A 27,195-nucleotide genomic window follows, 5' to 3' on the forward strand; every position below is an offset into this window, starting at 1 on the left:
CTGGGGTCTGCCCACCTAAGGGGTACCTGCGGGGTGGGTCTCCTCCCTTTGCCCCTTTGCACAGAGGGTCTCCCATTGGCCAGGGGCTCAGTCAGCATGCTCCCTGCCACCTGTGTCCGAAACGTGTGCCATTTCAGGGCAGAGGTGTCAGAGCCAGTGAACAAGTCTCTGTGGCCTCTGCTCACTGCTGCTGAGAGCAGAAGTCACATAAATGACTTAAACAGCAGTTTAAATGACAGTCATGGAGTCTGGAAGTCCTAGATCAAGATGCCAGCAGGCACAGGTATTGGCGAGGTGCTCCTCCTGTGTGTGGACAGCCACCCTCTCCTGTGTGCTCACAGAAGGCGAGAGCTCTTCATGTAAGGACACCAGTCCCGTCGGGTCAGGGTCTCATCTTGAAGCACTCATTTATCCTTAACTACTTCCTTTGAGGCCCCACCTCCAAACACAGCCACACTGGGTTTCAGCTGTATGAGTGGTGTGGGGAGGACGGTCGTTCAGGCCATACACTGCCTTATAGTGTCACTGGGAAGATTTAGTGAGTTAATCAAAGGGTATTAACCACTCAGGAAAAGCCGCTACCACTCCCTCTGTTGTTATCCTGATCTTATTACCAAGGGCGCCCACAGTGGATAATCAATCTCAGGAAAAGAAGAAAAGAACTGTATCACAGGATGAAGAGCTAGGCCAGAGATTACGGAGAACTGCAATTCTGAGAGCTCTCTAGAACCCAATGAGTGCTGCTTTGTGTGGATTTCTGGTTGGCATTTCCAGGGAAAGGTTTATGCTGCTGCTGCTGCTGCTAAGTCACTTCAGTCGTGTCCGACTCTGTGCGACCCCATGGACTGCAGCCCACCAGGCTCCTCCGTCCATGGGATTGTCCAGGAAAGAGTACTGCAGTGGGTTGCCATTGAAAGGTTTATAATTCTCTGCAATTTAGACATTTTGTCTTCTAATAGTCTGGTCTGCATTCTGCCTCCCCCCCCCAATTTTTCTCACATTCTATGGCTCACTGTTATTTAGGATAATTTCTAAAAGGCAGGTGCTGTATTTGCCCTTCTTTCCACTAGACTTTTCCCCTTAAGTCTTGGCTCACTTTATTGGTAAAAAAGCAGGGAACAAAATTAGCAAAAAGTATGTGCACTAAACAGCAGCTACTTTTATTTAGGTTTAACTGCAAAGCGAGCTTCAGGTGACTAAAGGTGACTGTTTTCTGCCAAAGGACTTCTGTACAAGGTGACATGTTCAAGAGCTTCTCTACGGCAGACCTGTGCCTTTAAAAACTGAGATCTCATCTCAAACTGAGGCAATAAACGTCTCGACTATGAAAAGTGACAATGAGTGAAGATGAAAAAAGTCATTATTCTATCCGTCTTAGTGCGTGTGCTCAGTCGTGTCCGACTCTCTGTGACCCCCTGAACTGTAGCCCGTCAGGCTCCTCTGTCCGTGGGATTTCCCGGGCAAGAATACTGGGCTGGGTTGCCATTCCCTACTCCAGGGATGCATTATATAACCTTCATTCAATAACGACCCACTGTTTAGTCTCCTTGGAATGCCCTCCAAAAGAGAGAGAATTACCTTCCCAAGCAAGTCTTGTCCCCCCCTGGGATAGGAGCGTGGCCTCTCTTGGCCGCACCACGAGGAAACGGGAATGGGGCTGCTGCTCAGAGCACGCGCCTGCCGATGGAAGCTGGGAGGAAGGGGACCACGTGCAGGGCAGGGCGGTTTGGAGCATCCAGTCCACACGCAGTGGTGAGCAGAACGCTCAAAGGGGTTGGTGGGACCCAGAGGAACCCCCCCACCCCCCGCAGCCGGTGTCTGTACAGCGAAGAGAAGCAGAAAAGGCCACAGGGCCGGGCTGGGAAGAGGCCAGGTCAGGGGCCACAACCCCTGACCAAGCTCTATTCTTGGGTTCAGCGGTTACACCAAATACACTAAGTCCCCTACACGTGAACCTTCAAATTTTGTGTGTTTGCCTGTCCATTTCCAGTTCTAACTGTTGCTTCCTAACCTGCATACACATTTCTCAAGAGGCAGGTCAGGTGGTCTTTCAGAATTTTCCACAGTTTATTGTGATCCACACAGTCAAAAGCTTTGGCATAGTCAATAAAGCAGACAAAGGTTTTTCTGGAACTCTCTTGCTTTTTCAATGATCCAGTGGATGTTGGCAATTCGATCTCTGGTTCCTCTGCCTTTTCAGGTCAAGAAGCAACAGTTAGAACTGGACATGGAACAACAGACTGGTTCCAAATAGGAAAAGGAGTACGTCAAGGCTGTATATCACCATGCTTATTTAACTTCTATGCAGAGTACATCATGAGAAACGTTGGGCTGGATGAAGCACATGCTGGAATCAAGATTACCAGGAGAAATATCAATAACCTCAGATATGCAGATGACACCACCCTTATGGCAGAAGAGGAACTAAAGAGCCTCTTGATGAAAGTGAAACAGGAGAGTGAAAAAGTTGACTTAAAACTCAACATTCAGAAAACTAAGATCATCGCATTCGGTCCCATCACTTCATGGAAAATAGATGGGGAAACAATGGAAACAGAGACAGACTTTATTTTCTTAGACTCCAAAATCACTGCAGATGGTGATTGCAGCCATGAAATTAAAAGACGCTTACTCCTTGGAAGGAAAGTTATGACCAACCTAGACAGCATATTGAAAAGCAGAGACATTACTTTGCCAACAAAGGTCCATCTAGTCAAGGCTATGGTTTTTCCAGTAGTCGTGTATGGCTCTGAGAGTTGGACTATAAAGAAAGCTGAGCACCAAAGAATTGATGCTTTTGAACTGTGGTGTTGGAGAAGACTCTTGAGAGTCCCTTGGATTGCAAGGAGATCCAACCAGTCCATTCTAAAGGAGACCAGTCCTGGGTGTTCATTGGAAAGACTGATGCTGAAGCTGAAACTCCAATACTTTGGCCACCTGATGCAAAGAACTGACTCATTTTTGCAAAGACCCTGATGCTGGGAAAGATTGAAGGCAGGAGGAGAAGGGGACGACAGAGGATGAAATGATTGGATGGCATCACCGACTCGATGGACATGGGTTTGAGTAAACTCCGGGAGCTGGTTATGGACAGGGAGGCCTACTGTGCTGCAGTCCATGGGGTCGCAAAGAGTCGGATACGACTGAGTGACTGGACTGAACTGAACTCGCATGTCCAATCATGTAAGTTATTCATGTGTCTGGTGTACATTGTCATGTGTGTGGATCCTCTGCAGGTGGCTGTGCTTTTGTGTACTTTACCGTGGAGTACTGTCCAGAGGACGCAGTAGTAGAGCATCTTTATTTCAAGCCCAGGTTGTCAGGGAGCAAGTGTGAAAGCAGCAATGATGTAGCTGGAACTGCTGTACTTTTCAAGGTAACGCAGTATAAGATTAAAAACGTTTTCTTTATTTTCTTGTGTTTGTTTTTTAATGTTATGTATTATTTGTGTGAAAAGTGCTATAAACCTATTAGAGTACAGTGCTATATAGCTGATTGTGTTAGTTGGGTAGGCTAAATTTGTTGGACTTTTTGCTGTTGTTTAGTTGTTAGAAAGTGAAAGAAAGAAACTGAAGTTGCTCAGTCGTGTCCGACTCTTTGTGACCCCATGGACTGTAGTCCACCAGGCTCCTCCGTCCATGTGATTCTCCAGGCAAGAATACTGGAGTGGGTTGACATTTCCTTTTCCAGGGGATCTTCCTGACCCAAGTCCTTCCAAACCCAGGTCTCCCGCATTGCAGGCAAACGCTTTACCCTCTGAGCCACCAGGGAAGTCGCTAAGTCATGTCCAACTCCTTGAGACCCCATAGACTGCAGGATGCCAGGCTTCCCTGTCCTTCACCATCTCCTGGAGTTCACTCTAACTCATGACCATCAAGTTGGTGATGCCATCCAGGACTTAAGAACACGTTTTCAGGATGGAACTTGTTTCTATTGTAGGGGAATTACTAACTCAATTTCGATACTCATAGTTAAGAAAGAATGCCTTATCCACTGAAAAACTTTAGGGTAGCACAGGATATCTGCATAGCCTGAAAACATCTCTCCTCAAATTTGCTAATTACAGTGATGATTTCAACCTAGGACCACACATTCTTTGATAGTCCTCCCTCTAAGATGTGGAATAGATGTCCCCTCCACTGAGATGGACTGGGTTTAGGGATGCACTTCTTGAGGAAAAAGCAGGGAAATGTAAAACCAGTAACATTGCCATGGAGGAACCTGGCAAGACCCCTTCTTAGCCCGTGGGTCCGGGGGGACGTTGTCAAGGATGTCATGCTGACATCAGGCGCCCCTGATGTGATTTGAGCAAAAGGGCACTGCACCTGTGAATTCTCCCCCAAGTCCACAGCTCAGTCTAATCAGACAGATCCAAGCTGAGGAACATTCCAGTGCATACACAGCTGACACTCTTCACAAGTCCCTGGAAACCATCACAGGCTGGAAGAGACAAGGGCAACACAATGACAAAATGCAGTGTGGATCCCCAAACAGAAAGAAGACTTTATTAAAACAAACAAGAAACCCAACACAGAAAAAACAAAGCTGGGAGATCTGTCTAAGGTCTGTAGTTTAGCAAACAAAAGTCACTTAGAACAGGTTAGGCCTTCTTTTAATGATCAGTCTAGCTAAGTTTTTGGTTTTACAAGGCATATCTCCAACATTTAATCATTTCAATTTCCATCTGTGTGCCCAACATGCTTCTGACGTGTTACACTAGCATCAGCCTGCTCCTAAAGTGTTCAGTTCCTCCTGGTGTGCACAGGGCTTTTTAGAACTTACGTGGGGGGTAAGGTCAGGCAAAGACAGCTATTTATTGCACCTGGCAGGATACATGAATACACCTAAATTCCTCCAGTCCAAACCCTGCTCCCCAATAGGGAAACCAGAGGAGAATGTTCTACAAACCCAGTCCAAGTTACTTCAGCCCCTGGTAGGGTGCCACCAGCCTTAGCAGTTTCCCTGGACACAATGAATGCCTTTTTAGCGACTGTGAGCTCGGGGCACTGGTGACATGCTGTGGAACCTGATCGCCCATGCCCTGTCCAAATGGCCATCACTAGGATAATTCAAAGATTTTTTTCCAAGTGCCAACATCACAAAACAACACAATGGAAAAACACGAGGGGCAAAGTCTGAAAAGGAGGAGTTGGGAGGAGGGAACAACTGTATGCACCACCGGAAAGAATGGAAAGTTTCCTGCTTTATTTCTCCTTCCGTCTCCTATTGCATGCAAGGCGGACGAGGTCACTGACCAAACTGCCCAAGGTGGGGCTGTGGCGGGGAAACAGAATGGACATTTCAGGATCAAGAGCTTGCCAAGTGAGATCCTGCAGGCAACAGCTTTCATTCAGTAAATGAAAATCTTCATTTATACCGAAGTAACCATCAAAAACCTTTAAAAATCTTGTTCTAGTTTCAAAAGAATCTGTATTTTCAAATATTACTTTGAAGTTGGGCTAATTCCATCCATCCATCCATTCATCCATCCACTCAAGCATCCATCCATCCACCATCCATCCAATCATTCATTCAGCCATTCACTTGTTCATTCATTCACCATTAACCCTACTAACTGAGCACCTGTTATGTGCCAGGAGGCTGACCATCAGGGCTGGCAGCCACACCAGGATCTCATGGAGAGGGGAGACGGGGTGGGGAAAACCTGTGAGAAGGGTCAGTTCCTCAACAAGCAGGTTTACCCAGCCTGACTGACTCCTCAGGCATTTGAGCAGGAAAAGGCCCTACTATTCTAATCAGAAGTATTAGTATAAAGGCTATTCTTCATCTTTATGGGATTCCCTGGTAGCTCAGATGGTAAAGAATCTGCCTGCAATGCAGGAGACTCAGGTTCAATCCCTGGGTCAGGAAGATCCCCAGGAGAAGGAAATGGCAACCCACAGCAGTATTATTGCCTAGAGAACTCCAAGGATAGGCCATGGTGTCGCAAAGAGTTGGACATGACTGAGTCACTTTCACTCACACCCTCACTTCATCTTTATAATCAGACTCACCAATAGCATCATTTAATCTAAAGCAGAGCTTCTCAAACTTCAGAGTATATCTGAACCACTGGGATGGCTTTCAGGACAGGTGGCTGGGCCCCACCCCAAGGCTCTGATTCAGTTGGGTGGGTGGACTGAAAACCAGCATTGCTAAAGAGTTCAAGGGGTGTGGATACTGTGTTTGGAGGCCACATTTTGAGAACCACTGATCTAAGATGCTACCCGCCACCTTCAATTCCAGCCCAGTGTGCTTTGTATACTCAGAGTCAGTTTGAGTAACTTAACAGCTACTATTTCAGAGAAGCTCTGTGAACATCCCTCTCCGAGGGACCAGAACCCGTTGGGGTGACAGGCTGACTCGACTCCACCCCATGAGGACTGGTGGTTTTTGCTGGTTTGCTGTACAGCTGATTCCACAAAATGCAAGAGGCCACAAAGCCAAAAGGATGCCATTTACTGCAAAGTCCACATAAAGGTCTAAGAGTCCAGCACCCTCCTTTGTCCCTGAGACAAGGCTTGATTCAGTAACAGTGTGTAAGTGACAGGACGCACGTGTGCTGAGAACAGGGGCTGCTTCCTTGTATGAGATCGGATCTTCTATCACTTACTTCCCTCCTGTTCTATGCAGATGGCACGCAGGGCCAGACTGCAGGGAATTAAGGCAAAAAGAGATTTCAAGAGAGACTAGAAAAGGTTAGGAGGGCGCCCTTGCCAGCCCCTCCAACACCCCTCCCTGAGCCAGGGCTGGGGGGATCTGTGGTTGTCATGGTGATGGTGACTCTGGTCCATTTCCTCCTCCCCTCCCCACGGACCTGAAAGGAGCAGAGGCCTCCAAGGCCAGACCAGGGCTGCATGTGGACCGCTTCTGGGCCACGGCTCCTGCACCTCCCGCCCTACCTCCACCCGCTTCTTTCCTGATGGACATGCCAGGCATGCAGGGCTTCCTCCTCCAGTCTTAGAAGAGAGCAACATCAGCACCACAAGAGACAGAGTCACACAACACTGTAAACTACACCCCAGTAACATTTAAGAAATAAAAAAGAGACAGGGCCCCATGTGAAGAAAAACGCACCACTCTTGCCAGTGAGCACTCCTCTCCCAGCCCCAGGAGCAGCTACAAGACAGCCTGAGACGCCCAGGTGTTAAGAATTTATTTCCAACTTTTCTGACAGTAATACCACCGTCTTATGTGTGCAGAGCCCTTGAGGGCTTGTGAGCACGTGCTCATGTATTTTCCCACCTGGGCTTCACGTGAGCCCTGTGAGGCTGGCGGGTGGGGGTCATCCCTCCTTATAGTAGTTAAGGAGGTCGAAGCTGAGGAGGACTCATCCCAGGCACAGCCCCTACCATGCGCGCCCCCTCCCCCCCTGCACCCCCCATGCCTCCCACTTCCCCAGCAGGCAGCCTGGAGCAGCGCCTGGAGCCGGGGACAGGAGCCAGGCTTGTCTCCGTCCGCATCTCATCTAACGTGGGTGGCAGGGGCCCCGTGACCCCTGACCCGGTTTCAGAGCATCTGTGCATGGGGAGACCTGGATGCCCGATGGAGGGCAGGCGCACTCTGTCCAGAGGCCCTCACCTGGTGCTCACCCCACAGTTCTCACCTCACCTTACAGGTGGGCACAGCTGGGCTCGGGCAGGCTGGGTGGCGTGTCCAAAGTGGCGAAGCCAGGAGATGGTGCCTTGGGGACTGACCCAGGTCTCCTGACCCTGACATCCCATGCGCACCTTCTCTGCAGGGCTCCTAAAGATGATCTCATGTCTCTAACCATGGGAATTAGGAGGACAGTGCATTTCCCACAACGCTGTCCGCCACACTAACGGTGGACAAGGAGAGCCGGAAAGGAGCTAACATGGACCTGGCCTCGGCGGCAGAGCTGAGCGTGGTTCTGGGGGTGCCGGTCGCTCGCCGATGAACGCCGATGACGCTGCCAGCATGCAGACAGAGCGACTCCGGCTCCTGACCTATGCTGGCGCCTGCGGAGGCTGTCAGGATGCAGAATGAGTAGCCAAGAAACCCACTGCGTGTAGTAAAGGCAGCTGAAACTCCTTGGAAGAAAAACGCCACATTCAAAGGCTTTCCTTTTAATCGGAGGATACTCGTCCCCAGCCACCTGAAGAGGAACACTGGCTTGTGCTTTGAGCTGCATTCAGTCACAGGTGGGCTGTGACGGCCTCCCGTGTGCCCGGGGCACGGGCCTCAGGGGCACTGGACGTGGCACAGCCCCGAGAGAGGAGAGCACACAGCCTGCTGGGGGTCGGGGGTGCGGAGAGGGCGGAGACAAGGAGGCAGCAGCCAGCCCACGGCTGCGGGGACGGGAGGAGCTGCGGACACTGGGAAGGATACTCGTCTCAGGCCTGGGGGTGGGAGACGCACGGCCCGGGGCCTCCCAGAGGAAGTGACCTCCGGGAGGGTGAGGTCGGAGGGAAGCCCAGACCCCGGCCACCAACAGGCATCTTCTCCTGAGTCCTCTCAACACCACGTCCTCACCCTACCGCCCAGGACCTGGTGCTGCAAGAAGAGTGAAGGACCCGCATCCCAGATCCAGGGGTCAGCAGGGCTGGGCCAGCTTATACTTCTCCGGAAGAAATGGACCATCTACCACGGAACGCGGCCAGGGCCCGAGACAGGGGGCATGATGACCCTCTAAAGGATGCCCGTGAAACCCACCAACAGGCCGGGCGCATCCTCACCCGACAGAATTCAACATTTGAAAAGCCGGATACAGAGCAGCACAGACAGAGTGAGCTGGAACCGCACAGGACACGATGCACATTACATACGTTGTGCTTTTCACCTGCTGTGTTTTTCTACATTTAATCATATTTAAAGAGCAGGCGATTGGCTAGTGTTGGACACAATGCCAAGCTGCAAGGTAACCCGCCCACGGCGACCGGTATTCAGGGTAATTTATCATCTGCCTCATCACGTTTAGGGAAAGTTGGAAAAGATGTTTAAGAAAGATAAAAAAAATAGAAGAAAACTGTGGCGCTGTTCACCAAGCAAAAATCTAAGTGAAAGGAATCTTAAAGTTGAATTTTCCAAGCATGAGAGGGATGCGGTATGTCTGTGTTTTTCTTTGAAAACTGTATATTAAAACAGAAGCCAGAGCTCTAAACCTCGGAAGGCAATATGACAGAACAGAGAGCATCCCCACGGCTAACGGCCACTTCCTGCCTCATCTCTGCAGCATCCGGGGTGACTCACAGGCCTTTGGGCCCCAGGGAATCCAGAGGGAAGCGAGGCCCTGGATGGGCGGGGCAGGTGAGCCCTTAGGATGGCTGATTCTCCTGGTTCTCACTCTGGAAGTATGGGGAGACGGGGCTGCACAGAACTTCCTAAAGAACAAGACGAGCAAAGACCCCGGCACACAGAGGGGTCCTCGCAGGGCCCAGAACTGGTCATCTGTTTTAAGAAGTTCAGCTACAAATGTCAAAAGCAACTGTGCCTCTTGGGAGGCACTGGGACAATTTTAGCCCTGTGGAAGTGTGCTGGTCACCAGTCTTCACGTCGTTCGACACCCAGCGTCCTTCTGATCTGGGGGGCGGGCCTCCCTGGGGATCTGGAGTATTAATGGGCTGCCAGCACCGCCCCCACTGGTGACGCTGAAGTTGGGGGGGGGTCCTCCCTGCCCACAACACACCTGGGATTTCGAATGAGCAGTGATGCTGGCAGGCGTACTAGGGTCATACCCAGTCACGGAGGCCTCCTGGCTCTAAAAGGACAAGGCGACAGCCTGGGCTCCCTCCCTTGGCCTTACACTGCCCCATTCCTGCCCTTTTGGGGACATCAAGTCAACCAGCAGTGTCATCCCAGGCCCGGCCACTTACTGGACCGATGCTTGTCCCAGGCTGCTTCCCTTGTCTGGGGGAGGGGGGCGGTGGGTGCTGTAAGGAGATGCCCCACTCAGGGTTACAGGATGGGGGGCGTCGCAGGTGGCTATGCTTAGCTATGTCCGGGCAGCGTCCAGCAGCACCTCTCTGTCTTCATCTCTTGCTGAATCCCCAGCATGGAGTTGGAGGGCGCTGGGCAGAGCCTGTGGGCTGGGGGGACAGGACCCCGGCTGGCTGGGAAGGTCAACCCTGCAGCGTCCCCGCCCCCAGGGCAGAGCCGACTCTCCACAGCGCTCACCATGGTGACCACGTGGACGACGCCACCTCGTCTCTGCTGTCCCCAGAGCGCACCTGAGCCGTGGGCCTGGGGCTTTTCCCAGAGAGAAAGACAGGCAGACACAGCCTGGTGGCAGGCAGCTCTGCTCTGCAGTCCCTGAATTGGGCCTGATGTTGGCCTGACGGCCCTCAAGCACATCCAGAAGGCAAAGGGCATCTCCAGTGGGCACAAAGGAGCCACTCTCTCTAGTAGGATGTAACACAAAAGACCACCTCTCACCAGCCCCCAGCTTCGTGCCAGCCCACCTTCCGTGGAGGCAGCCAGAGTTACTGCTGTACCTGCCTCTCAGGGTCCATTCCAGCCCCCCTTAGCCTCTCCCCATGCCCCTTGCACCCCACCATCGACTCAAGGGCCCCCTGGCACTCAGCAAAGGCTCATCGAATTTGCTATGAACATCCCAACTTCCTAAGTCTGCACAGCTACTCCTAGAACAGCTCCACCACAGCTTTCCAGAGTAGGCGGGCCCCTCAGAGTAACTTCCGGGAGGTTTAATTGGGAAAAACTCCCAGGACCATGTGGTTTGGTCAGCTGGTGCTTTCTGCCCTCCTGGGGAGCAGCTGCAGCCACCGATCAGAGGTGAGAGCAAAGGAACCAGGTTTCTGGAGATGAGGCGTGTGGTCCAGAGCTGAGGTACACTCCCAGCGGGAACAGGAAACACGATGGTTCTCCACAGGCCGCTCTGCTCCCTGGGGCCCTTGCGGTCGTCACTCCTGGGCGGAAGCCAGGGATGCTGCTAAACGTTCCGCTATGTCCAGAAACCCTCCCCCGACCCCCGCATCCGGCCCAATGTCAGTAATCCCGAGGCTGGCAAACCCCGACACAAAAGAGGAAAAGCCCGAGAAAGTGGAGTGAAGATTTGGAAGGCTGTGTGGTCACCACCTCATCGTGGCTCATGTGGCCACTTCATTCTGGAGCTGGCTCCAGGCACAGGTTAAAAATAGGCAGGTAGCTTAGTAGCTTCTGAGAGGTCAGATAAACCCAAAGATAAATGGTGCGGGACATGGCCTGGGTGAAGTGGGCCGTCATCTTCGGGACGTTAACCAGAGGCCCGACACCAGAGCTTGGCTGCCTGACAGTAAAGGGGCTAGAAAAATATGACTGCATCTTATTACTGGTTCTTCAGTTCAAGGCCAAGAAGCAAAAAACAATCGAAAGCGGAGGGTCCCTTCCATCTCAAGGCCAAAGAATTGAACACAGGCTCTAAACTATAAGAAAGCACATGGGGTTCTGAAACTAAACAAAGTTTATGGGGTTAGCGTATTTAAAGGGGTAGCGGTGAGGGCTTTTCCTCTGAGCTCACTGACCCAGAGCCAGGGCTGTCTGTTTCCCCCCCAGCACACAGGAGATCATCTCTCCTGTATTTTTCTCACACTTTTCCTATAGGCCACTCTCTTTCCTTATCTTGATCCTGGTCTCTCGTTCCAGCCCTCATCTTTTGAGGGAGGATGGCTCAGTGGTAAAGCATCCACCTGCCAATCACCCCTGTCTCTGCATCGGTGATGCCCGGGGCACATCCTGGCCAGTCTGGCAGTACTGCTGTCCCTTGGTAGAGAGGAACACAGCCGGCAGGAGGGAGAAAATAGCCACTATCCAGTTAGCGCCCACTAGGTACCCAGGCACCCCCACCAGAACCATCGTGTATTTCCTGTCCCCAGCAGATGCTCTCCATTTCCTGGCACGACTCATTACCACATGCATGCTCAGTCGCTCAGTCGTGTCCACCTCTTTTCGACCCCATGGACTGTAGCCCGCCAGGCTCGTCTGTCCGTGGGATTCTCCAGGCAAGAATACTGCAGTGGGTTGCCATTTCCTCCTCCAGCGGATCTTCTTGATCCAGGCATCGAACCTGAGTCTCCTGCTTCCTGCGTTGGCAGGTGGATCCTTCACCACGGGGACACCAGGGAAGCTCCACTCATCACCACAACCACATGGAAAACGTTATTCCTCTGTCACAGTAAAGGGAAGGAGACTCGGACTCACTAACTTGCCTACGGACACACAACTTCAAAAGGCTGACTGTGCTTCTCCCACTGCCCGATGCGTTCTCCCTGGGCTGGACTCACTTCCGGCCTGCGGGACGCCAGGCCTGTCCACCTGTCACCCCTCTCCTGATGAGAATCAACAACTTCTGCAATAGACAGCACACCTCCAGGACAGCAGATTTCAACAAAGAATAAATCATTGCTCAAGAGCTGTGCTGTCCAATACAGTAGCCACCAACCAGGGGTGTCTATTTATATTTAAAGGAAGTAAAACGAAGCATGAATTAAAATGCAGTTCCTTAGCTGTACTAGCTGCATTTCAAGTGCTCGACAGCAATGCAGCAGACACAGAGCATCTCCATCATCACAGAAAGTCCTACTGGCCAGCTCTGCTCAGAGGGCTTCAAGGGTAACTTCAAGCTATATTTTAGGGCATCCAGGGTGGGGTCGTATTAGTTGTTCAATCAACATGGAAATTCCATCTCTCCCAGTGTCAACTTGGAAAACTCCATATCTTCTCATGTGCCTGAAATGGTTAGAGAGAATAACTGACTCAATGGATATGAATTTGAGTAAACTCCGGGAGATAGTGAAGGACAGGGGAGCCTGGCATGCTGCAGTCCACAGGGTTGCAAAGAGTCGGACATGACTTAGCAACTGCACAACAAGTTCAGTTCAGCGGCTCAGTCGTGTCTGAATCTTTGCGATCCCATGGACTGCAGCACGCCAGGCCTCCCTGTCCATCACCAACTCCCAGAGCTTGCTCAAACTCGTGTCCATAGAGTTGGTGATGCCATCCAACCATCTCATCCTCTGTCATCCCCTTCTCCTTCTGCCTTCAATCTTTCCCAGCATCAGGGTCTTTTCCAAAGAGTTGGCTCTTCGTATAGGGTGGTCAAAGTATTGGAGTTTCAGCTTCAGCATCAGTCCTTCCAAAAAATATTCAGGACTGATATCCTTTAGGATTGACTGGTTTGGTCTCCTTGCAGTCCAAGGGACTCTCAAGAGTCTTCTCCAACACCACAGTGCTGGATAAAGCACAAGCTGGAATCAAGATTACTGGAAGAAATACCAATAACCTCAGATATGCAGATGACATCACCCTTATGGCAGAAAGCAAAGAACTAAAGAGCGTCTTGATGAAAGTGAAAGAGGAGAGTGAAAAAGTTGGCTTAAAATTCAACATTAAAAAAAAAACAAAAAACTAAGATCATGGCGTCTAGTCCCATCACTTCATGGCAAATAGATGGGGAAACAGTGGAAACAGTGAGAGACTTTATTTTCTTGGGCTCCAAAATCACAGCATGCAGCCGTGAAATCAAAAGATGCTTGCTCCTTGGAAGAAAAGCTATGACCAACCTAGAAAGCATATTAAAAAGCACAACAACAAGAGACATCACAAAAGAAGATAAGAAATAAAAAGCAATCAAGGGTAAGGGTGGAAAAATGGATAAACTTATGTGAGGGAGATTCAAAGCCTAACGAACAACTTTAGATCTCCTGGTTTCTGCTTGCTGAAACACTACTGTGACCACTGCGGGGTTTTTCGTTCGCTCCCCTGAGCCAAGGAGTGGGTGGGAACATCACAACTTAATCCGCCAGGGGAGGCACTGGACGGCTCTGGCTCTGGCTCTTGCTGATCCAGGGGCTCACCCGCTGCCAAGACCATATCACATTCTGCCTACCTAACCTCTCCAGGTATTTTCTATTTGTTTTATGGAAAGTATCTCTCAGATCTTAAGAGAATTTTCCGAACCAACAAATGAATTCTTCTTGATGCCTGAAGCTATGAAAATCTTATTTTTTAAAACAAAGCTCTCTGTTTGCTCACCTAATTTGACATTTTTCCACCCTGAGTAAAAGCACACTGTCGTGACCAGTTCTCCAGTTTGGGTTGTATGGACACAACCTCTTCCTTGGTATAAGTCTCAGACTATTTTCCAACTTTCTTCTCAATCTCTTCTACCCCCTTCATCAAAACAAAACTCTATCTCTAGGTACCAAATTAGAGAGGCTTGGTTTGTTCGCATTAAGCAGCATTTCCTCTGAACACTGACCCTGTGGTCAAGTTGCTGGCCTTGAAGAAGGGGGCTGCTGCTGCTACTGCTAAGTCGCTTCAGTCGTGTCCGACTCTGTGCGACCCCAGAGACGGCAGCCCACCAGGCTCCCCCATCCCTGGGATTCTCCAGGCAAGAACATTGGAGTGGGTTGCCATTTCCTTCTCCAATGCATGAAAGTGCAAAGGGAAAGTGAAGTCGTTCAGTCGTGTCCGACTCTTCAAGACCCCATGGACTGCAGCCTACCAGGCTCTTCCGTCCATGGGATTTTCCAGGCAAGAGTACTGGAGTGGGGTGCCATTGCCTTCCCCAGAAGACAGGGGGACTCGGGTTCAAATCCTGACTGTGTGCCAGTGCCCTGAGGAGCTACTTAAAGTCTGGGGCCAACACCTCCGCCACCCCACTGCACCCCAGGAGGTGTCCTGGCCGAATCTTGTGGTATTTACCCTCCTATGTACTCAACTGTGTCTGACTCTTTGTGATCTCATAGACTGTTACCCACCAGCCTCTGTGTCTCTCCTCCTCTGGATTCTCCAGGCAACAATCCTGGAGTGGGTTGCCACTTCCTTCTCCCATGTCTTATGCATTGGCAGGTGGATTCTTTACCACCAGTACCATCTGGGAAGCCCTCCTAGCCTTCCCTCAAATTGTCTCCCAGTTTTTTAGTGCCTTGTCCTCATACATGAATGGATCCAAGGATCACCACACCTCTGGGAAGGGCTCCAAGGTTAAAGACAGAGGCCAAATCACACAAAGGACGGAAAGGAATAGACCATCACACAGGGAACAGAAGCGATTTTCGGGAACAATCAGAAAACCAAAATAAACACTCCTCAGAATGACAGAAAAAGGTGCTGCATTAGTGACTCAAAAAGGATGCTGCAAAAATGGACCACGGAACCAAAACAAACGAACAGATACTCTTAGAAATAAAATATAGGACAAATAAGTTTAGTAGAAGAAGGAGAAGATAAAGCTGAGTAATTAGCTATAAAGTATCACCAAAATACAAAAAGCTAGAAAATGAGATGAAAAAGGAAGCTACTTCTATCAACAGCAGTTGCTTTAAAAGAACAGAGCAAACAGTGGGAAGGGGAAATTTTTCAGAAAATATCCCAGAATTTTAGGATATACATTTCCAGATTGAATGAATGTAAAAATAAAATCCAGAATACTGAAAATCAAGAGAGGATCCTGAAAGCTTGTAGAGTGTAAAAATAGATGTTACACAAGATACTGAGAATATATAAGGCATCAAAATGATCAAAGCAATCCTGAAAGCTAGAATAAAATGGGAAAAAATGTCTTCAAAATTGTGGTAGAAAACAGTTAATTATACGTTTTTGGTATTTATTATTTTATTTTATTAAATAGGTAATACAGAGCTTCCCTGGTAGCTCAGTGGTAAAGAGATCACCTGCTAATACAGGAGACACGCGTTCGTTCGATCCCTGATCAGGAAGATTCCACACACTGTGGAGCAACGAAGCCCGGGCACCACAGCTACTGAAGCCGCGTGTCTAGAGCCCTAGCTCCGCACCGAGAAGCCGCTACAATCAGAAGTCTGCACACTGCAGCTAGAGAGCAGTCCCCGCTTCCACGACTACAGAAGAGGCCGTGCAGCAGGGAAGACCCAGCAGAGCCAAAAATAAAGAGATAAAATCACATAAAAATCATACAGTCACAGGGTTCAAATATCAAAGGAGTATAAAAATTACATGTAACAAATCTACATTTCCACTTACATGTCCACATTGCTTTTACTGGACTTTCTGCCAGTTTCCCTATGCAAATGCAGGCAAGTCACAGACCTCCTCACCTGAGCAATGGCATGCTATCTTCATTTTCTGCACATTGCTTTTTTTCCCAGTTAACAATACACACTGGAAATAATTTCAAAGTATACATAGAAATCTCTGTCATTCTTCGGAAAAAAAATTATTCTAACCTAGAACTCTATACTCAGCCGAACTATCAAGTGTGAGGGTACAATAAAGACATTTTCAGACATGCAAGCGCTTAGAAAAGGCATTCTCTCTCAGAAAGCTACTGAAGGGTGTGTTCCAACAAAATGAGTTAGTAGCTCAAGAAAGAAGACAGTGCAGAATCCAGCACACACGGATGCATCGACAGCAACAAAGAAGTGGCAAAGGGGAGGGCAGCTGACACAAACCCCGAGAGCACTGAGCACAGACTGGACAGAGGTCTCGGGGGGAGATTTCCAGGAGGGCATAAAGCGGAACTGATAGATTCATTTAATCACATAGAAAATAATATTGCAAAGGTTTCTGTTCAAAAGCTCGTGAGAAATTAGGCATGAGAGATACGCAAAGAGATGAGCGATTGGGGAAAAAAGGAAATAATGAACTCAAAAAAAAGCAGAAAATTGTATAAAGAAAAACATTATCGTATACTTGTTGGCTCTGCAGTTAGCGCTATCACACTACATCATCATCACCACTAATGTTCACTGAGCATGTTCTGGTCATCCTCTGAAGTCTTGTCAGGAAATACTTCATTTACCCCCATAAAACCCGGGAAGAAGCATACTCTTAAAATGTTCCCATCTTACAGATGAGGGAATAGAGACACAAAGTGGTTAAGGAACTTGCCTGAGGTCATGGAGTAAGTGCAAGGATCGGGGACTGAACCCAGGAAAAAGGAAAACTGACTTGGGCCCCCACACTCTTAACCAGTCTATTGTTCTGCTAGCGGTCGCTTATGAATCTATAAGCACAAGGTCACTATGACGTGAAGAAGAGCGGGGAGAAAGCGGGGAGTGAACCTGAGCTAGACCCACAGACCCAAGTCCTCCCCTCCAATCAGGAGGCCAGCACATGGTGCCTACAGTTGAAAAATCAATGAATAGTGCACATGCATATTATTTACAAATGGGGAGCCCATTACCAGGTCATTTAGGGTCTTTTAAGGCAGTTAACCAGTCCATCCTAAAGGAAATCAGATTTGAGTACTCATTGGAAGGACTGTTGCTGAAGCTGAAGCTCCAATACTTTGGCCACCTGATGTGAAGAGCTGAGTCACTGGAAAAGACCCTGATGCTGGGAAAGATTGAAGGTGGCAGGAGATGGGGATGACAGAGGATGAGATGGTTGGATGGCATCACTGACTCAATGGACATGAATTTGAGCAAACTCTGGGAGACAGTGGAGGACAGAAGAGCCTGGGTGCTACTGTCCATGGGGTTGTTGAATGAACAACAACAACAAAGCCCATTAAGAGCTTGGCTTTTACTGAGGGATATGGAAAGCCATTACGACACAATCTGACATGTTTTAGAAGGACCACCCAGCTGTTGTGTGGAGAATGGCCTGAGAATATGGGACCAGGGTGAAAACAAACATTACTTTAATGACATAAAATTAATTTTTAAAGATGAAAGTGTGAAAAAAAAAAGAGGAGGAGGAGAAACAGTAAGTACTGCACAATTGCACTCATCTCATCTCACACGCTAGTAAAGTAATGCTCAAAATTCTCCAAGCCAGGCTTCAGCAATACATGAACTGTGAACTTTCAGATGTTCAAGCTGGTTTTAGAAAAGGCAGAGGAACCAGAGACCAAATTGCCAACATCTGCTGGATCATCGAAAAAGCAAGAGAGTTCCAGAAAAACATCTATTTCTGCTTTATTGACTATGCCAAAGCCTTTGACTGTGTGGATCACAATAAACTGTGGAAAATTCTGAAAGAGATGGGAATACCAGACCACCTGACCTGCCTCTTGAGAAATTTGTATGCAGGTCAGGAAGCAACAGTTAGAACTGGACATGGAACAACAGACTGGTTCCAAATAGGAAAAGGAGTACATCAAGGCTGTATATTGTCCCTGCTTATTTAACTTCTATGCAGAGTACATCATGAGAAACGCTGGGCTGGAAGAAGCACAAGCTGGAATCAAGATTGCTGGAAGAAATCTCAATAACCTCAGATATGCAGATGACACCACCCTTATGGCAGAAGGTGAAGAGGAACTCAAAAGCCTCTTGATGAAAATGAAAGTGGAGAGTGAAAAAGTTGGCTTAAAGCTCAACATTCAGAAAACGAAGATCATGGCATCCAGTCCTGTCACTTCATGGGAAATAGATGGGGAAACAGTGTCAGACTTTATTTTTCGGGCTCCAAAATCACTGCAGATGGTGACTGCAGCCATGAAATTACAAGATGTTTACTCCTTGGAAGGAAAGTTATGACCAACCTAGATAGCATATTCAAAAGCAGAGACATTACTTTGCCAACAAAGGTCCGTCTAGTCAAGGCTATGGTTTTTCCAGTGGTCATGAATGAATGTGAGAGTTGGACTGTGAAGAAAGCTGAGTACAGAAGAATTGATGCTTTTGAACTGTGGTGTTGGAGAAGACTCTTGAGAGTCCCTTGGACTGCAAGGAGATCCAACCAGTCCATTCTAAAGGAGATTAGCCCTGGGATTTCTTTGGAAGGAATGATGCTAAAGCTGAAACTCCAGTACTTTGGCCACCTCATGCAAAGAGTTGACTCATTGGAAAAGACTCTGATGCTGGGAGGGATTGGGGGCAGGAGGAGAAGGGGACGACAGAGGATGAGATGGCTGGATGGCATCACTGACTCGATGGACGTGAGTCTGAGTGAACTCTGGGAGTTGGTGATGGACTGGGGGGCCTGGTGTGCTGCGATTCATGGGGTCGCAAAGAGTCGGACACGACTGAGCGACTGAACTGAACTGAACATGCAATGTTAAGCCTGATGGTTCAGAGGGCAGTTGAGGACAACAGTGCCTGAGATGGGAAGCAAGTCAGCTTAACTTCAGGGCACCGTCTGGAATAGGGCCTTGTGTGGAGCCAAGACTCTGATCCAGGAAACAGGCTGGACGATGACCTGGCACCTCTGAGTTACTAGATGACCTCGGACAAGTCACCGAGCATCTCGGAGCAGTTTTTCCACATCTAACAGGGATGCTCTAAACTCTTCCGATGGGATGGCATACACTTACAGGGGAGAAGCTCCTGGGAGTCCCTGACGCACCTCAGACCTTAAAAGCACCCTCGGTCGCCACCTGTCCCCCTTGTCCCTCCTGAACCCTGACAAGGCTCGCAGGTGACAGGCTCAGTGAGAACCCAGGTCCCTGACAGTCACTCTATGGAGCAGATGCTTTAGGTCCTCCACATGCATTCACAGCCCTGACTACTAAAGCCGTGAGTCATCACAGAGTCGCCCAGAAAAGGGACAGGGAGACAGCTGGCCCTCTGACAGAAATAGCCGTGGGGCGGGGCCCACAGATCATGGGAGTCCAGCAGGACTGCCCACCCCCCACCCAGAACCGTCTTGTCGGGAATCAGCCCCAGGTCACAGACAGGGCGCGGGCCATTCCCCTGACAGCTCAGATCATGACACACATCCACTCGGAAGGCTCGTCTTGTCATATTCCTAATGCTTGTTACTGATGCACCAAGATGTGTGCAAGTGTCTCAGGACGACAAGCCAGGGAGGGGCCCGGGGTCACCCCACGGTGGTTGCGTTAGAACTGGGGCCGGGGGTGGGGGTGTCTGAAGGCCCCTCACCTCTTCCCACCCTGGAAGGAGGGGCTCTGACACCACCCCAGTCCCAAACCGCGGCCACACTGGATAGATTTCACCCTCCAGTCCAAACGGCCTGCATCCACTGGCCAGCTTCAAACAGGCAAACTCGCTGAGGAGAAGCGAGTGAAGGTGACGGTTCAAATGAGGGAAACCAGCTGCAGGAAGCCCAGGTTGTAGACGCCGCCCCCGTGTGACCTCCCCCGAGGGCACGGGCCACGCCCGGACACCAGCAGCCTGCATCGTGCCATCAGGGCTCACCTCTGACTCCAGAGGAGTCAGACCTGCCTGCCGAGAGCCGGAAGAAGGGGAAGCGGGGGTCCAACGGAACCGGACTCTGGGGCCGCTCTGCAGAGGCCCACGCCCAGACTGGGCCCTCGAATGGTCTCAAGGCTGGACCGGAAAAGCAGTCAGGGTCCTTCAGGACAGGGTGATCTCTCTGGGGCTATTTGGGAAGGATGGGGGGTGGGAGGACAGCAAGTGACCGGGGGCTTTAGGACAGAACATTTTGTATTCGTGGGACCACCCAGAGTGAGGCACGGAGGCTGTCCTAAGCTGGGTGCCCAGAAGTGGAGCCCGGGGCTGGGGTTTGAAGGTGAGTGTTCTGTCCAGGGAGCACTGTCAGTGGGGGGCGGTGAGGGGCTGGGGGGAAGGGAGGTGGCCTCAGTGGAGCCTGCCCTCGGGCCCTCCCTCGGGGGCCCTGGAGGGTGACCTGCACCCCGTTGTCGGTTCCTTCAGGAGGCAAGCGGGTGGGGTGGGGCTTCCTGCATCCTCACTCCCCTGGGTCAGTCGCTGGCCCTGGGGTACGAGGTCTTAACTCCCCTCCCCAGAAAGGTTGACCCTTATGGGGCCATGGGCGCTTCTCTAGTGAAGGGGAGGGGTCATGAACCCAGAACAGCTGCTCTCACAGGTCAGGGGTCAACTTCCGCCAATAGGGGGGAACCTGGGAAGTACCCTGGCGAGGGTACCCTGAGGGCAGCGTCCCAGCAAGACCACCTTGGAAAGGAGGCCACAGTCGTGGGGGATCGCTGTGCTGTGAAAGAGGAAGGAAACCCCACCAGCGTTCACTGGATGGTGAGCTCACCGAAGGGCCGGTCTCCTGCAGCCTGTAGAGCCAACTTCCTTGTACTGGAAACACAAACGGCCAGTGTTCTGAGACAACATGCTCGCACTCCCAGCAGAGCATGGGATGAGAGGTGTGGATGCTACCAGAATCCTGAGCAGAACGCTCAAGGCGGTGGGAGAGAAAACTACATCTGCTTTCAGACACCCCTCCCGGGGGTGAGAGACATGCTGCTCCAGTGCCTCAAGGTAGCTTACTGGACCTTCTTCCTGACAACATGTTGCCTGAATCCCACCTCAGACAGCGAGAAACAAGCCACTCCTGCAAATGCATCTGCAGCGTTTTCAAGTTACAGCTCCATTTACTATCAACTTGCCCGGAGTGAGACCATAAGGGAACTGCGGAAATATAAAAGCAGAGCTTCTACTGGGTCCCTGCTTCCTGTTCCTCCACAAAGAGAGCCCGAAGCTGTCGAGGGGGATGCAGCCAGCTCTCCACTGTGGTCCTGCCCTGTTCCCCGCGTCCCCCCCCGCCCCGTCCCCATTGCTCCCTGTCCCTGCCCGACTCCATCATTGCAGCCAGCTCTCCACTGTGGTCCTGCCCCTGTTCCCCGCGTCCCACCCCCCACCCCGTCCTCATTGCTCCCTGTCCCTGCCCAACTCCATCATTGCAGCCAGCTCTCCACTGTGGTCCTGCCCCTGTTCCCCGCGTCCCCCCCTACCCCGCCCCGTCCTCATTGCTCCCTGTCCCTGCCCGACTCCATCATTGCAGCCTGGAATTCTCCACTTATCCTCTGAGTGCACATTCCTGGGGGCCTGCCTGACCCAAGCCTGCCCCACCCCCTGCCACTTTCCTGAGGCCTCTTGATTTTTTCCGTCAGGCCCCCCTCATGTCCCCAAGAGCTTCGGGGGAGGCCACGTCCCCCCATTTCCCACTTTCAGGAGAGGCCTGATTGATCACTGGGTAACCTTTCCTGCCCTGCCCCCGTGCCGTGGTCAGAGAGCTTGGCTCAGGAGTAGCAGGGAGACTTGCGAGATTTGTCAGGGAAGATGCTTCCAGCTCCCAGGACAGAGCCACCAGAAGAGACGGAGCATGTGGGTTCGGGGGGTGGGGGGCAGAGTCTGCTAAAGCAAGGCAGCCTGAGGATGAGGCCACCTGCAGAGACGCCCAGCAGAGCCGGCTGCAGAGACGCTGTGGAGACCAGGGTCCACCGCCCTGGGGACACTGCCCAGAGAATCTGCCCTCCAGCCAGAACATTTCCCCTGGTGGAGGCCAGTCCAGGTCAGGGTTTCTTCAAGAATAACTCAAAATGCCACTTCCTCCAGGGAGCCACCTCTGATTGCTATTCTTAGTCCCGTCAATAAATTGTTACTCTCTCATTTCCAAACCTTCAGGGCCCAATATCCTTTTAATCTCAGATCTCTTCCTGTCTTCTATTATTGTCATGCTCTAAGTCAGACCCCAACTCCTCAAGGGTGGATGCTCTTTAAGTCCATCCCTGAATCCCAGTTTCCCTAGGACAGGGCTTCAGAAAGAGCAGCATGTATCTGCTGAGTCAATGAGCAAATGAGAAAGTATTCATATGAAACTTTAAGATAATTTTGTTGATTTTTATAAGAACTCTCTAGAACTCCATGGTGAATAGATATTTGCCCTTTGAATAGTGATTCTAATTTTCACAGTTGGGAGACAGAGTTAAGTTGGCAGTAAAATGTATTTGCACCGGCTCCTTCCAACATGACAGATAGCTGCCACTCAGCACTCGGAACAGCTACATGGCCAGGGTTATTGGGACGTCCCAAGCCTGTAGCCCTTACATCTAGCCAGTGACTCACTTACATCTGCTGCTCACTTCCATTACCCCTGACAGCCTCAGGGGAGGTCTTTTCCCCATTTTAAAGATGAAAAAACAGAGACCGGGAAGGGGCTGACTAGGAGAGCACAGAGGGACTGTGTGTAGCTCCAGTCCTGGGTCTGACGCCGGTGTCTGAATTTGTCGCTGCCAACTGCGTCCCTAGGCTGGGAGGCAGGCCCGTGGGTGCCCGGTTACTGTGCATCTCAAGGCTCTCCCCCCAGGAGCATCCCTTGGCCTTTCCTTTCAGTCTGTTTTAATAAAATCCAGCAGACACAGGGTGGACTTCGGGACCCTCAGTCTCCTTCCTCTGTCCGCAACCACTGCTGGAAAGACAAGGCCCATGGATCATGTCACCTCAGGCCTCCCGGAGAACACCTGTTTGGTTTTATGTTTAAACACTTACTTACATGACCGTCTTCACAGGGGTGGGGATTATGTTCAAGCTGCTACATTTAGCAAGCGCCTATATTTAGCCACATGTACTGTAAGTGCCTCGTACCCCTTAGGTTTTTTAGGCAATATAACAGAGACTTAGTAGCACTTACTATGCGCCCGGCTCTGTGTTGAGTGCTGGGGATGCGAAATGAGTAAGACGGTGCCTGCCTGGTGGCTACCTTCCACGGGGGTCGGACAGGTGAACAGAAATGGCTGAAGCCACGTGACCACCACGGCAGGTGTAGGGAGCAAAAGCTAGAGGAGCCCGAGTGCAGGCAGGGAGACCTCTGCCTGGGCTGATGGGGGAGGTCCCACACAGGACACAAATCTACCATGGGTTTTAAGGGCTGAATAGGAATTTTCCTGGAATGCCCAGTTTCTTCCCACATGGAGAAAAATAAATGCATTTATTCATTCAATATTCAACAAATACTGAGCGACAGCCACGAATCCATAAAAGCCAATCATCTAAGACCTGGTACTAGAGTGGACCTCCATAAATAGCTGAGTGAGGCAACCAGACACCGCAGTCTACACCGCCTGGAGGTTTTTCCACGTGATGATAATGACATGTAGACAGCCTCTCCATCACACTCCAACACTTGGAAGAGAGTGGATGGGGAGGGGGGCCTGTCTACAGTGAGCACGCTGGCTAGGCAATCCAGAAGGCGTACAAAGGTGTTCTGTGACATGACAAGCCAAGCTCTGTCCCCTGTGGGCCCCAGGAATCTCACCCCTTCCCAGGGAACCTGCTGCCCCGGGTCTCCCTGGCATCTTTCCCCTGCGGTTTGTTTAGCCCAAAGGTTGAATTCTTGTGGGAAGAAAAGGCGTTTGTACAAGTCACCCTAGCGGGGCTCCTTTAATTTGCACACTTCAAGTTCATCATCGACCGTCATAATAAACTCTGCCCTGGAAACTTTGATGAGAACCTCAGCGTGCCTGGGCCCACTTTAAGCCTCGGTCCAGAAACGAAATCCAGGGAGACCCCAGTTCGCGCCCCAGCTGCGCCCTGTGTGACAATCGAGACGACAGCGGGTCAGACACAGGAGCCGGGTCATTTCGCCAGGGCCATGTGGCCTCCGGGGACTGTCCGCAGACTCCGGGGGTCGGGCCTACGTCACCCCCACGATGCGGCGAACAACCCAGTCGGGCGCTCGCCCCCCACCAGGCCGGCCCGAGGCCACCGTGCGCAAGAGGGGCGGCACCCCAGTCCGGCTCGGCGAGGGGGCGGCGGCCGGATGGGGCCGGGGGCCTGGGGGTAGGGCTCGGTGTCGCCTGCCCGTCCCCGCGGCGGAGGACCCGCGCCCGGCCCACCGAGGTGCCGGCCCGGCCCGCGCCCCTCCCGCCGAGCCGGCGGACGGACGCCCGACAGCTGCGGCGGAGCCCGGCGCCCGCGCCCCGCTCCGGCCGGGCCTCGCGCTCACCTCGCGTGCGATCTGGTTCAGCGCGTCGTCCTCTGCCGTCAGCCGCTCCCGGTTGGGGAGCCGCTTGCGCCCCGAGCCCTGCGTGCCCATGTCCATCGGCCGCGTCGCCCGCTGCGCCGCGGGACCCTGGCTCCGCCGCCCGCGCCCCTCTGGCCGCCCGGCCCCGCTCCGCCCCGCCCTCCGCCGGCGTCATGGCGTCAGCGGGCGCGGGCCGGGGACGCGGGGACGCGGGGACAGGGGCTGGGGACGCCCGGGGAGGGGGACGCGGGGACCGGGGCTGCGGGGGCTGCAGGGACCCCGGGGCGCGCCAGATGGGCACCCGGGCGCTGGGGGCCTGGGTCTGGGGACGCCCGGGAGGGGGTCACGGAGACCCGGGCTGCGGGGACTGCAGGGACGCGGGGGACAGGGGCTGGGGAGCCTGAAGCGGAGTGGGGGTGAAGGGACACGGGGACCGGGGCGAGCCAGATGGGGACCTGGGCGCTGGGGGCTGGAATCTGGGGACTCCCGGGGAGAGGGGCACGGGGACCCGGGCTGTGGGGATGCGCCGAAGGACCGGGGAGCCGGGTGCGCTGGGACTCCAGGGGCCAGGGATCCGGGCGCTGGGGGCTAGGGGCCCGGGGACGCCTGGGGACCGTGAGCGTGGAGATTCGGGAGGTTTGGGACCGCTGGGAGTCAGGGAAGGGGAATGAGGATGCGTGGGGCAAGGGGACTGGGGGTTCCGGTGGGAACAGGGGCTGGAGGAGCGAGAGCAAGGCGGAGGCGCAGGGGCACGGGGACTATGAGGGCTGGGGATTCCAGTGGGAGGCAGGGATGGGGGTGCGGGACGACAGGGGACAGTGAACAGGAAAATGGCAGGAGGCCTGGGATGGCTCAGGGTGGGGAGCTTGTGGGCGCCAGGGAGGGGGTGATGGGGGCTCGGGTCGTTGGTGGGGACCGGGAGCAAGCCATGGCAGACGATCAGAGAAAGGAGGCGGAGCCGAGATGCCTGGAGCCCCCAGGGTTTGGGTTGGCCCGGTGGGGAACCCTGGAGGGTGGACTTCCCTGGCAATCCTGGGCTGACCTCCTCAGGGCAGGGGCTACCGCTTGTGTCTGGACCTCAGCGAGGACAGGGGAGGACTCGAAGTGATTGGGTTGCAGAAAGGGGTTTGTACTAACAGGTGGCTGTAGGGACCTGGTTCAAACCTACACCCCAGGTGAGATGGGGTCTGACCTCACAGATGGAGTCAGGCCTCAGTTCAGTTCAGTCACTCAGGCGTGTCTGACTCCTTGGGACCCCATGGACTGCAGCACACAAGACCTCCCTGTTCATTGCCAACCCCCGGAGTTTACTCAGACTCATGGCCATTGAGTTGGTGATGCCACCCAACCATCTCATCCTCTGTTGTCCCCTTCTCCTCCTGCCTTCAATCTTTCCCAGCACCTGGGTCTTTTCCAGTGACTCAGTTCTTTGCATCAGGTGGCCAAAGTATTGGCGTTTCAGCTTCAGCATCAGTCCTCCAATGAATATTCAGGACTGATTTTCTTTAGGATGGACTGGTTGGATCTCCTTGCAGTCCAAGGGACCCTCAAGAGTCTTCTCCAACACCACAGTTCAAAAGCATCTATTTTTAGGTGCTAAGCTTTCTTTATAGTCCAACTCTCACATCCATACATGACCACTGGAGAAACCATAGCCTTGACTAGAGGGACCTTTGTCGGCAAAGTAATGTCTCTGCTTTTTATTGTGCTGTCTAAGTTGGTCCTAACTTTTCTTCCAAGGAGCAAGAGTCTTTTAATTTCATGGCTGCAGTCACCGTCTGCAGTGATTTTGGATCCCCCCAAAATAGTTTGTCACTGTTTCCACTGTTTCCCCATCTATTCACCATGAAGTGACAGGACCGGATGCCATGATCTTAGTTTTCTGAATGTTGAGCTTTAAGCCAACTTTTTCACTCTCCTCTTTCACTTTCATCAAGAGGCTTTTTAGTTCTTCACTTTCTGCCATAAGGGTGGTGTCATCTGCATATCTGAGGTTATTGATATTTCTCCTGGCAATCTTGATTCCAGCTTGTGCTTCATTCAGCCCGGCATTTCACATTTTACTCTGCATATAAATTAAATAAGCAGGGCGTTCAGCTCTGGCTCCAGTCTACCAGGCTGCGGGATCTGGCCACCACCAAACCCCCATCCCACCCCCTCCGCCGAGCCTTAGAGCACATTCAGAAACCCTGTGTTGATGGCGCTTCCTTCTTCAGGGGCATGTTTTCTGGGACTTGTCACTTCATTCCTGTATCCCCATCTTCTAGGAAAAGCCCTGACAGGTCGGCTATTCTCAGGAAGTAGATGTTGAAAAAGGAATGACTTCACCTGAGCTTTACCTTCCACAACCTGAGCTTTACCTTCCACACTCTAAGGGTGGGTTTAAAAATAACTCAGAGGTATAGTTTATTTATGGGCTTCCCTGGTGGCTCAGAAGGTAAAGAATCTGCCTGCAATGCAGGAAACCCGGGTTCGATTCCTGGGTCAGGAAGATCCCCTGGAGAAGGGAATGGTAACCCACTCCAGCATTCTTGGCTAGAGAATTCCATGGCCAGAGGAACCTGAAAGTCTATAGTCCATGGCATCACAAAGAGTCACACACCACTGAGCAACTAACACAAC

The 27,195-nt window shown here is 51.8% G+C and overlaps 1 protein-coding gene across 25 annotated transcripts in view; it reads right to left on the reverse strand.

Moving 5' to 3' along the window:
* Positions 1-24,725, reverse strand: part of LRRFIP1 (LRR binding FLII interacting protein 1) — a 161,681-nt gene extending 136,956 nt beyond the window's left edge. For all 25 annotated transcript variants that reach the window (XM_086376197.1, XM_086376133.1, XM_086376161.1 and 22 more), the window contains exon 1: positions 24,556-24,725. In XM_086376197.1, the coding sequence (XP_086232323.1) occupies positions 24,556-24,651 (96 nt within the window). In that variant the 5' untranslated portion in view covers positions 24,652-24,725. The remainder of the gene's footprint in view (positions 1-24,555) is intronic.
* Between the last annotated feature and the right edge of the window lie 2,470 nt (positions 24,726-27,195).

The sequence above is a fragment of the Bos grunniens genome, chromosome 3 (assembly GCF_055505025.1).
Source record: "Bos grunniens cultivar Pamir isolate PY7600 chromosome 3, Bosgru_T2T1.0, whole genome shotgun sequence".
NCBI lineage: Eukaryota > Metazoa > Chordata > Mammalia > Artiodactyla > Bovidae > Bos > Bos grunniens.